Here is a 12,475-nt window from a genome sequence, read left to right as displayed (position 1 = left end):
TTAGAATAAATGCTTTTGCTTTATAATTTATTCAGCTGAAATTGTAGTGGGAATTCTAAATGGCACAGTAGCACAGTGGATAGCACTGTTGCTTGTCAACACCAGGGTCCCAGGTTCGATTCCCGGCTTGGGTCACTGTCTGTGCGGAGTCTGCACGTTCTCCCCGTGTCTGCGTGGGTTTTCTCCGGGTGCTCTGATTTCCTCCCACAAGTCCCAAAAGACGTGCTTGTTCAGTGAATTGGACATTCTGAATTCTCCCTCAGTGTACCCAAACAGGTGCCGGAGTGTGGCGACTAGAGAATTTTCACAGTAACCTCATTGCAGTGTTAATTTAAGCCTACTTGTGACAACAATAAAGATTATTACGTTAAAAGAAATATCACATTGTACTTCTTTGATTATTTTCATTATGTGTACAGTAGCAGAGTGGTAATGTTACTGGACTAGTGATCCACAGGCCCGACATGAGCTGAAATCCCATGGCAGCTAGGGAAATTTAAATTCAATGAATTATTAAACAGGAATAAAATGCTCGTCCCACGATCATGAACTACAGGATTGTCATAAAATCACATCTAGTTCACTAATGTCCTTCAGGAAAGGAAATCTGCTATTTTTACTTAGTCTGACCCATAGCAATATGATTAACTCTTAATTACTCGCTGAAATGGCTAGCAAGCTGTTCAGTTGCATCAAACAGCTAAAGAAAAATTGAATAAAAGCTAAACCAGCGAGGACACCCGAAACGACAATGACATATCATCTTTTTCATTAACATCTGGGGACGTCTACCAAATGAGTGTTGTTTCACAGACTAGTCGAGCAACATAGCCATACACACTGAATCATACCTTACAGCATGTCTCAAAACTGTCACCATTCTGTGTATGTTCTTATCTATCAGAGGTGGCAACACATTGGGAGGAAGTGGTCCTGGCAATCCTCAACATTGATTTTGAATTGCATGAGGTTTTGTGGCATCATGTAAAACACGGACAAGGAAAGATCCTGCTAATTAGTATCTATTGCTCTCCTTCCATTGATGGAACAGTGCTCCTCTTTGTTCAACACTACTTGAGAGAAATCCTGAGGGTAGCAAGAGCACAGAATGCACTCTGGTTGAAAGACTTCAATAATACCCATCATTAAGAGTGGCTCTATAGCACCACTACTGACTGAGCTGGCCATATTCTGAAGGACATATCCGCCAGACTGAACCAGTGGGCAAAGAGAGAACCAACGAGGGGGGGACACCTATCTACCTGCCGCAGATGTATCTGTCCGCATCAGCATTGGTTGGAGAGACTACTGAACAATCCTTGTGGAGAGAGAAATTCTATCTTCACAGCGAGGACACCCACCAGTGTATTGTGTGGCACTACCATCATTCGATATCAGTGTTTTTCAAACTTTTTTTGCCTGGGACCCATTTTTACCAACCGGCCATGCTTCGTGACCCACTCTGGCGAACCTACGTGACCCACGCCGGCCCAAACTTCTCAACCCACCATTATTACTTATCTTTAATGTGACAGGTGAGTCTGCTTGGTTCTCATGACCTCACTTGTCTTGTTATTCAGTGTGACATTTATGATGGTGACTTCAGCTGATGAGTATCAGTTGAAAAAAATAAAAGAGGCTTGTCCTCGAATTCGCCTTCAAATGTATTTGAAGCTTTGAGGGTTTTAAACTTTCATTTGCCGATGCTTCCCTGCATATAGCACATATGAACTTTGAATCCTGATTTGCACTGGTGCATCCATACCCCAAGAAATCTTTATGCTGCTTTGTTCTTGTTTTTCAGCTTCTTCATGGGGTTGTTCACCCTGTAGTTCACACCAGCACTGCTGGCAGCTGCCAAATGGAAAAATCTCTCTTGCGCCCAGAACGCATGGCGTCAGCGTACAGGGCGCTTGACCTGCTCTTTGACACCGCTCCAGGCAGGAAGATTCCAGTGATTCCAAAAAAGAAAATCTGCTTCTGGGTCAGCACGCTGATGTCAGGAGGAGGCATTCTGCCCAGCTGGGCAATGCCGGGGACATGCATGCACGGCACACATTCTGAAAGCCGGTCACGGCCGGTATTTTTAAAAGCCGGTCGTGGCTTTGGGCACTACTTTCCACAATCGGGAATGTGCAGCACATGGCCCCGTGATAGGGAACTCCGCAACGCATGTCCCCGCAACCCTCCCAACACTCGCCCACAGATTGTGACCCTGGTTTTGAAATAGCTGCTGTATAGGATAGATTCAGATCTGGCAGTTCAAAACTGAGCATCCATGAGGTACTGTGAGCAACCGCAGTGGCAGAGTATATTCAATTACAATCTGTAACTGTACGACCTGGCACATTCCTCACTCTACCATTGCCATCAAGCCAGGTGACGACTCTGGTTCCATGGAGAGTGCAGGAAAGCAGGCAGGAGCAGCTCATAAAAATCTAGTCATTTTCAGCCAGAAGTGCAGAATGAATGATCCATTTCGGCCTCCATCTGATATGCTGAGTGTTATAGATGCTCGTCTTCAGCCAATTTCATGTGGTTTCAAGAACTAGCAGAAGGCACTGAAAGCAATGGAGTCTGACAACATCTTGGCTGTAGTACTGAAGACTTGAGCTCCAGAACTAGCTGTGCTCTTCCACAACCTTTTCCAGCACTGCTACGACTACATAACAGTGTGAAAAATTGCCCATGTTTGTTCTGTCTACAAATAGCAGAACCTATACAATCCAACTGAGCAATTACCATCCCATCAGTTAACTCTTAAAGGTCAGCAAAATTATGGAAGTTTTCTCAACAGTGCTATTGTGTGAACCCCCAAGAGAAGGAAAAAAAACTTACCTTAATAAGTAGTCAGATGCTGGAAGCTCCAGTTCCCAGTGGGACTCAAGGTTTCTGTGCATGCACGAGATGTAGAATGGTCGCACATGCGCAGCTTTATTTTGTTTACATGTTTGGACATGCGCCAACCATGGAATGGCCACACAGGTGCAGTTTGTTGATTTGTATGCCTTCAGGCTGGGAAATGTCCCTGCACACATGCACGGTCCATTTTTTGATTTCTTCCATTTCAAAACTGGCTCTACATGCTTGCACAGAAGAAAGAGGAAAACAAAAGTAAAACGGCATGGAATTGAAGATCAGTTGACCTGAAGAACGCCACTTCCAGAGAAGGTGTCCCAAGGAGCAGGGCAAAAGAGGGGGACAGAAAGAAGGTCCCAAACCAAGAAGAAAGTTCAAAACCAGGGAGTGGGGCCTAAAGAGGTCTCAGAAGGAAGTCAAGGGACAAAGACTGGAATCTGAAACTGGTCCTGTTAAGTAAAGTTAAAAGTAAGGAGCAGAGCAGTTGATGAGTTAGAGGGACAGTTGCAGGGAACAGGCTCCAAGCAAAGTGGGCTTGAGAAAGCCAGAAGATTCGAGGAGGGAACTGAAGATTAGTGACGTCTTCCTGCAGGCCTTAGAACAGTGGTGTTCTGTTTGGCATGGCCATATATCATGAAAGTGTAACTGGAAGGTAATCTAGAGAAAAGGAACTTCATAAGGAGAGATTGAAACCTAGAGATGAATACTTGTTGAAGATGCCTGAGTGGAAATTATGTTTGGGAGGCGGTTCAAAGGCAAGTTCTTCTAGTATGGGGATTAAAAACCCTCATGAGAAAGACTGAATTTCAGTGAGATTGCTTGGCTCACAGTATAACGAGCATCTGGATGAGTTGTTGAGAAATCCATAGAATGTTCCTTAGTGGCCTCTCACATGGGTGTGGTTTGTCTGTCCATAGTTTCCCTATTAATATACACGTACTCTCCTTACCCTGAATATAGAGTACAAGATAGATACTGCAAATCATGTATCTTTACAAATTTGTAACGGTATAGTTGGAGGTGAAGTGTGATTTGACTGTTACTTGTGTTTGGTATTGAAATCTTTCCAACCTTTTTGTCTAGTGTAATATAGTTCAGCTTTCCTGTTTAATAAATGCTTTGTTCTTTTTATTAAAAGACACCAGCAGACTCCTGTGAATCTGCTCAGTGACTGCCCTCCAAGTTGCTGGAGGCCTTTTAAGGCTCCCAAAACATTTGGTGCGAGACATCGCTATATCCTTAGCCTAGTATCCTAGACCCAACCACCTCCAGTTGTTTCATCAATTACCTTATTGCCAACACAGGTCAGAAGTGGGTATGCTGGCTGACAATTGCACATTGTTCAGCACTATTCAGGACTCCGATATTGAATGCAGCAAGATCAAAACGACATTCAGGCATAAGAGGCAAATAATATTTGAGCCAAGCAAATTTCAGGCATTGAATATCTCCAATGTGAGAGAGAATCTAACCATCTCCGCTTGACATTACCAATGCTGAATCCTTCAGCATCAGTGTCCTGGGGATTACCATTGACCGTCAACTTAACTGGACCAGACACACAAATACTGTGGCTACAAGAGCGGGTCAGAGGTTCGAATTTGGTGATGCATAATTTGCCCCCTGACTCCACAAAGCTTATAATAACATCCACAAGAGAAAATCAGGAGTGTAAAAGGGGAATACTCTCGACTTGCCTAGAATGTACTCAATAAAAACTCAAAACCATCCTGCTTGATTGGCATATCTTCCATCACTGGCACACAGTACCATCAGTGTGTACGCCTCAGAAAGATACACTGTGGTAACTTGACAAGGCTCCTTTGGGGGGGGGGGGGGGGGGGGGGTTTGCACGGCCAGTGTGTTAATTGTGCTACCTCCTACATACTTTAAAATAATTTTAACAATGAGAACTTGTATTTATTTGGCACTATTAATATAATAAAATTAGGCAGAGATGCACAGAAGAATTAAATGTGTGGATATCTTGGAAGGTTGTAGGACTGGAGGAGATTACAGATATAAAAACAGCGATGTCCTGGAGAGGTTTGTAAACCATTTTAAAATTGAGGCATTGCTTGACTGGGAGCCAATGTTTCCTCTGGATGCTCCGGTTTCCTCCCACAAGTCCCGAAAGACGTGCTTGTTAGGTAAATTTTCATTCTGAATTTTGCAAGTAAGGAAATGGGCAACCGTGTTTTGAATAAGTTTATGGAGGATGCATTGTGTGCAGCCCATTCGGAGTACTTTGGAATCACCCGGTCTAGTGGTAACGTTGATGAGGGTGGCAAACCAGCTGAGGTGGAGTCAGGTGATAATATGTCGATGGAAATAAATGACCTTAGTGACAGCATCGATATGTAGCTGGAAGCTGCTCTTGGCATCAAGCATGCAACCAAAATTGCGATCAGCCTGGTTCACCACCAAGTTTTACAGAGTATAGTTGAATCTCAGGCTGCAGCATATTGCTAATATTCAATTTTATTCTGTTTATAATGGCAGTTGAAAATTAAAGCCACAAGTGGGAAAAAACAGTTGTACCCCTGTCCAATTTGGTATACAAAGGCATTTAAAGTGTCTTCCAAGAAAAAATTAGCAATAAATGTTTTTGTAATTATAAATGCACATTTTTATTTAATAGCATTTATTCTCCAGGTGTTTTATCAATTTGTTAGTTGCTTTTGTGTAATGTTATCCAGATGTTGAGGGGAACAAAAACTACTGAACTAATATTTTTAACATTGCCATTATTCTTCTTCTGTGCATTGCATGGGCTTTACAGAGTAGCTTCCTTCACAATCATCTGGTCCTACTTACTGCGAACAATAGGGCAATATGTCTTCAAACCAACTGCATATGTCCTACCTGGAGTTCACTACACCCCATCTAATAGGGTAATTGTCACAGCCCTGGTGATCTAATCCAAATGCCAGGAATGTATATACGTTGAAACAGCCATTTTGGAGAGCTCATTGACTTCCACAATGTTACATGTACATCCACTGATCTGCTTCCCCCTTCAGTCATCCCCCATGGCTAACATTTGTTTTAAAGGAGTATCTGTGCCTTTAATCTAATATATCTTTTTAACCATCTAGCTAAGAGACCATCGTATAACCAATTTACGCTTACCTGGATGTTGTTAGAGTCCCAAAAACTGTTACAAGCATTCTGCTCAAGATCAGATTATGGTGGTGTTCTCCCACACACCTTGGCTGTCATGGATGAGTTGCTGAATAAGGTTTCTGAGGTAACTTTGCATTTTTTAATTGTATAGTCATATGTAATATTGGGATATATGTTATAGTATGTAAAAATTCACATTTTTCTGGATGAAAACAATAGCAGGGATCATTAATAACCCATTTTTAACAGGAGTAAATTTGGTAAAATATTAGACTGGAGTGACTCAAGTGGCAAACTCTGAGCCATATGGATCATTATCTTTGAACACCATCTCTGTAGTTCCTCCAAGACAGTCAACGCCTCTGTTTAGCAATTCCTTGGATTTTTTTCTGATTTGTTTGCTTATCCCATGGTGATTGTATAGATGTATGGAATGGAATTAATGGTGTGAGCAGGCTGCAACATGTGGAATGAGACAGATTTGATGGACTAGCTGGCCTTTTTTGCATGTTCAGTGTTACCTCAACATCTCCTTTCTGCAAAGATATAACACTGGATGCAAATTCCTGATAAAAATAATCCCTATTGTCACAAGTAGGCTTAAATTAACACTGCAATGAACTTACTGTGAAAAGCCCCTAGTTGCCATATTACAGCGCCTGTTCGGGTACATGGGGAGAATTCAGAATGTCCAAATTACCTAACAGCACGTGTTTCAAAACTTGTGGGAGGAAACCGGTACACCCGGAGGAAACCCACACAGACACTGGGGAACGTGCAGACTCTGCACAGATAGTGACCCAAGCCGGTCACTAACCACTGCAGTTTAATATAATTCGAATCAGCATACACTGTATTGAATCCCCAAGCAAAGGAGCAGGAAGGAGTTGACACCTGTGGTGAATGGAGCAATTCGGGCAAAGTGCAAACTCCTAAACAACCCTCTTATGGACTGACCTGATTAACACTACACCGCTGTATGTTTCACGCAATGCCAATGTTATGTAGTTACATTGTGTACCTTGTGTTGCCCTATTATGTATTTTATTTTATTTTATTTTCATGTGTTAATGATTTGTTGAGTTGCTCGCAGAAAAATACTTTTCACTGTATCTCGTTACACGTGACATTAAACAAAAATCCAAATTCATGAATTGATTAGAATGACTAATAGGGAGATGGATGCGTCTAAAGTGGGTAGGAAGGGGTTTGTGTTGAACCTTTGAACTGGTTGGGTATGAGGTAGAGAAGAGCACCTCCGTGTCATCTAGTTGGACAGATGGTGAAAATAACAATTTTGTATTGGGAAAGTTGAGGGGGCCCAGTGACAGGATAGAAAGGTGGGCCGGGATTCTCCCCTACCCGGTGGGGCGGGGGGTCCCGGCGTAGCGGAGTGGCACCAACCACTCCGGCGTCGGGCCTCCCCAAAGGTGCAGAATACTCAGCACCTTTAGGGGCTAGGCCTGAGCCGGAGTGGTTGGCGCCACGCCAACTGGTGCCAAAACCGGCGCCAACGGCCTTTGACACCCGCCGCCCGGCGTTGGGGCTGGCCGAAAGGTCTTCGCCGGTTCACGCATGTGCCGGTGCGGCAGTGGCCGCTGACGTCACCACCGGCGCATGCGCGGTGGAGGGGGGTCTCTTCCGCCTCCGCCATGGTGGAGGCCTCGATCGCGGGCCAGGCCACCGTGGGCCACCCCCCCGGGGTCCGATCGCCCCACGGCCCCCCCCGGGGGCCCGCTCGCGCTGCCAATCCCGCCGCCACCAGAGGTGGTTGAAACCACGTCGGCAGGATTGGCCTGTAGGCGGCGGGACTTCGGGGGATCGGCGCGGGGGGCACGCCGACCGGCGGGGGCGTGATTCCCACTCCCGCCGATTCCCGGGTGGCAGAGAATTCCGGCCACGGTGGGGGCGGGATTTACGCCGGCCCCGGGCGATTCACGAATTTTGCCCGTGAAGTTTAGCCCAATGAACTGCATAGGATAGAGAAGAGTGAAAAAAGGGAAGAGGGCATTCTGATGAAAAGGCAAGTGATTGAAAAATGTTAGGAAAGAATATTATTTCCATTGTGTCGAACCTTTACGTTTCACGAAAGTTAGATTTTTGATAAACTAAGTATTAGTCAAAATAATGGAGTTCCTATTGAAATACCCTTTTAACTCCCGTGAGGGGCCTCACGGTAGCATGGTGGTTAGCATCAATGCTTCACAGCTCCAGGGTCCCAGGTTCGATTCCCGGCTGGGTCACTGTCTGCGTGGAGTCTGCACGTCCTCCCCGTGTGTGCGTGGGTTTCCTCCGGGTGCTCCGGTTTCCTCCCACAGTCCAAAGATGTGCGGGTTAGGTGGATTGGCCATGCTAAATTGCCCGTAGTGTAAGGTTAATGGGGGGATTGTTGGGTTACGGGTATGTGGGTTTAAGTGGGGTGATCATTGCTCGGCACAACATCGAGGGCCGAAGGGCCTGTTCTGTGCTGTACTGTTCTATCTATCTATCTAACTCAAAAAAACACCCCAAATAGGTGTACAACAAATGATCGAGGAGCAAGAAAATGATCCATTAATGGGGGTGACTAAAAGCTCGGTCAAATATGTTGGTTTTGGTAAGTTTTTTTAAAGGTGAAGAGAGAGAGAGAGATTTAATAAGTGATTAGTAAGAGTTTGAGCAGTTGAAGGGAGATAGAATGTGTAAAAGGCTGGTGTCAGTTGCAAGAAGTATTCAAGAATTTAGGTTTATGTCCTTGGGGAAGTTAATTGTTAGGGCATGAGATACCAATCTAGGTCAGCAAAGAACGGAGTAATGGATAAACAGTCTTAGTGCACAAGAAGATACATGAATCAGAGTTTTGGGCAAGCAGCTTTTGGAAGGTGGGAAACAAAGGAGGAAATCAAATTAATTTATTTGTTGCTTTCAATCTCCTAGTTCTTGCAAACATTAGTATTGCATAGCTTTTTGACACTTGAAATGTTGTAATGTGGGTTTAATAACCAACAGTCTCGAGGTGCAATCCTTGATGCAGTAGACAGAAGGGGCGGAATTCTTCGCTCCCGGGAAAAATCGGGAGGGCCGAGTTTCGAAACTCGGCCGAGTTTCACGACGGCCTCGGAGGCCGCTCCTCGCCCCCTATTCTCCCCTCCTGGCGGGGCTAGGAGCGGCGCTCCGTAACTCTCGGCCGCGGGGCCGTCGCGCCAAGAATGACGCGGCCGGCGCGCCTTCATGATGCTGACGGCACGAATCCGCGCATGCGCGGTGGCCGTCTTTCCCCTCAGCCGCCCCGCAAGACGTGGCGGCTTGATCTTGCGGGGCTGTGGAGGGGAAATAGTGCATCCGATTTTGACGCCGGCCCGACGATCGGTGGGCACCGATCGGGGCCTGTTCCCTCCCGAGCACAGTCGTGGTGCTCTTTCCTTGCTAGGCCACCTACAAGCCCCAAACGGGCTTCTCACTCCCGTTTCACGACGGCAGCGACCAGGTGTGTTTGCCGCCGTCATGAAACAGCTGCGAATGGCAGGCTCGGCCCATCCGGGTTGGAGAATCGCCGTTCGCCGTGAAAAATGGCGAGCCCCGATTCTTCCAGGCAGGGGGGGGGATCGGGGGGGGGGGGGGGAGCCAAATTTGTCGGGGGGCCCTCCCGCAATTCTCCCACCCGGCGTGGGGAGACGAGAATCGCGCCCAAGATATCAGGTTCAAACTGCACTTCAGAAACAAGCACATAACCCCTCAGAATGTTACAGAACTGATTGTTCAGTTAGCTCATTGCTGTTTGTAAGACTTTGCTGTGCAGCAATTGACTGCTGTTTCCCTACGTTACAACGGTAATTACATTTTAAAAGTACTTTGAGAAATCCTGAGATTATGAACAGTGCTTTTCTTTCCAAAGCACCATGGTTAATATCGCACAGTGCAATTTTAATTCCCCAGTAGGACTATTGAGTATGTAGTTTAATTCTACCTTTTTTCTGTCCTTTCTTGGTGTTACAGTGAAACACATTTGGTTTCTTAACAGGAAATATCCTAAATGTTTTAAATGCCAATATACACAGTTACTGATATATAGTGATGCTCTGCTGTTTTCTGCATTATGCTGTAAATCCACTCTTTAGGTACCACTCGTAAACAGATATTTTGACTACAATTTTAACTGTCTCTAACACCCGAAAACTGGGGTGGGGAGTGGACACCGTTAAAATAATGCGAGTCACTTACCCACTCTAATCTTGCTCCCTTCTTGCTATCTCCCCATACTTTTTTTTAAATAAATTTAGAGTACCCTATTATTTTTATTTTTTATTTTCCAATTAATGGGCAATTTAGCGTGGCCAATCCACCTAACCTGCACATCTTTAGGTTGTGGGGGCGAAACCCACGCAGACACGGGGAGAATGTGCAAATTCCACACAGACAGTGACCCAGGGCCAGGATTCGAACCCGGGTCCTCAGCGCCGTAGGCAGCAATGCTAACCACTGTGCCACCGTGCTGCCCTCTATCTCCCCATACTTAACCTTCCCACAGGAAGGAAGTGGGTTCCTACTTCAGGTTAATGATGTCCAATGATCTAATCAGGGCCTGTTCTGTCATTTCAAGCTGAAAACCGCATGGGAATCGAGTTGGGAGATCGTGTTGGCTCCCTTGTCAGGCAAAACATGCTGGGAATCCTGCTGAGCCAGATTAAACCGTGAAGTTTTAAATTTAATGTTGGTGTTTTAGGATTTGTGGCCTTGGGCTTCCATGGCGCCAGGTTCTCCTGCTCCCTCAGCCTCGGTCAGACCCTCTACTAATTGACAAGGCACATTCCCACAGGTCCTGGATGTGGCTGCCTCCTGAAAATTTGCATTCATGTCTGCTGATCAAGCTGTCAATTTGGCTGTTTTTGGAGTGGAAGTCTGCCTTTTATTTAAATTATGTACATAATCCCTGTCCAATATATTCTGGAAAGTGCATGGATGTTGATATCTGATGAGGGTTAAGGATTGATGGCATCCAGATTTGAATAGTCAAATTTATGAAGAATGGTAATTTGAGCTAGGAATTGAAAATAGGGTTACTCCGTACCCACAGAATCACAACCAGGCAAAGGAGCCCGTGCCTCCCCCAGCGAAAGGAGGAAATTGAGAGAAAATGGACTGTGAAAAGCACACTAATATTTGAGATTTATAGTAAAAAAAAATTATTTTTCTTTCCTCGTGTTATGAAGGATGGCAGCAAAAATGAACTCCAGTCAAAATCCTCAGTGAAGTCAGAAGAGTCTACTGAAAAGTTGGAAGTTTCAGTTGAGCAGCCTGTGAACCCTGATTCAGGAAGAAATCTAACTCTGGTTCCATTCAACTGCCCCAGTGGTTATCCTATGTCACAGGTGGAAAACTCTCAAGGTGTGAGCAGAAGTCAACAAATCTGGGCCACCTTTGAGAACGTATGGAATATAATAAACAAATACAGGTATGGAAATCCATTGTGTGCTGTTAAATGTACAAGTAATATATTAGTCAAAATAAAACACTGTTTTCATTTAGGCACATTCTTGGTTGTTTCCCAAAGCAGTAATTTTACTCTGTATACTCCAATGATATGTATAATGTTGACTGGACTAGAGAACTGAATGATGAACTGTTGTGTATTAAAGATGTCAAGACTATGTTATATTGGACATAAAGTTGAGGAGATTCCTGTCAGGGGCTGGTTTAGTACAATGGGCTAAACAACTGGCTTGTAATGCAGAACAAGGCCAGCAGCGCGGGTTCAATTCCCGTACCGGCCTACCCGAACAGGCACTGGAATTTGGCGAATGTGGGGCTTTTCACAGTAACTTCATTAGCCTACTAAGCCTAATAATAAGTGATTATTATTATTTATTACATGTTTGAAATGTAATATGAAATGTAAACCAAATATAAATGGCATTTACTGAATGACTGAAAAACACAGACAATTAAAGTGGAATTACAAGAATCTACAATGTGCTGATTGACTCAACAGGTTAAAATAGTGAGGATTTTTTTTAATAGTGAGAAATCATGTAAATAAAATATTAATAATAAAGGAATACTTTTGTGCTTGATAAAGTAAATCATCAACAGTTTTTTTGATCTTGTATGAAGGTACATGAGATTTTAATTTTAAATTTTTTTCCACCAGCTCGTTAATCTTTGCAACCTTCAACCTTCCTCACAACTCAGTAGCTGTTGTAAATGACAGCAAGCTGCCACTTCCTGAGGAAGCATTTCAGAGCCTGCAGAGGTTGATGCCTGCTGTAAAAGAACTGCTGGCAGGAATTCAAAGGTGAGCATCTGATTTCTCAGGAGGAATACATAAAGCAATTGGAAAGTCTTTTTAATTTAATACAGTTTGTTCTTAAGTGTTCTAAGGTGCCATTTAACGATGACATTGACAGTAGTGTGTTATCTGACGATTCACAATAATGCACGTTACCAAACTCCTCTTTCACCCAGTAATGTGATCTAATAATCACACAACAAAGTTGCAGAACGTTACATCAAT

At 44.4% G+C, this 12,475-nt stretch overlaps 1 protein-coding gene across 6 annotated transcripts in view; it reads left to right on the top strand.

Annotated features, from left to right (window-relative positions):
• The window catches only part of swt1 (SWT1 RNA endoribonuclease homolog), a 266,421-nt gene that overhangs the window by 157,088 nt on the left and 96,858 nt on the right, over nt 1-12,475 (top strand). For all 6 annotated transcript variants that reach the window (XM_038794629.1, XM_038794631.1, XM_038794630.1 and 3 more), the window contains 3 exons: nt 5,958-6,109; nt 11,175-11,416; nt 12,113-12,256. In XM_038794629.1, coding sequence (XP_038650557.1) covers nt 5,958-6,109; nt 11,175-11,416; nt 12,113-12,256 — 538 coding nt within the window. The remainder of the gene's footprint in view (nt 1-5,957; nt 6,110-11,174; nt 11,417-12,112; nt 12,257-12,475) is intronic.

Source organism: Scyliorhinus canicula, chromosome 4, assembly GCF_902713615.1.
Source record: "Scyliorhinus canicula chromosome 4, sScyCan1.1, whole genome shotgun sequence".
Taxonomy (NCBI): domain Eukaryota; kingdom Metazoa; phylum Chordata; class Chondrichthyes; order Carcharhiniformes; family Scyliorhinidae; genus Scyliorhinus; species Scyliorhinus canicula.
This window is presented reverse-complemented; position numbering and strand designations above follow the sequence as displayed.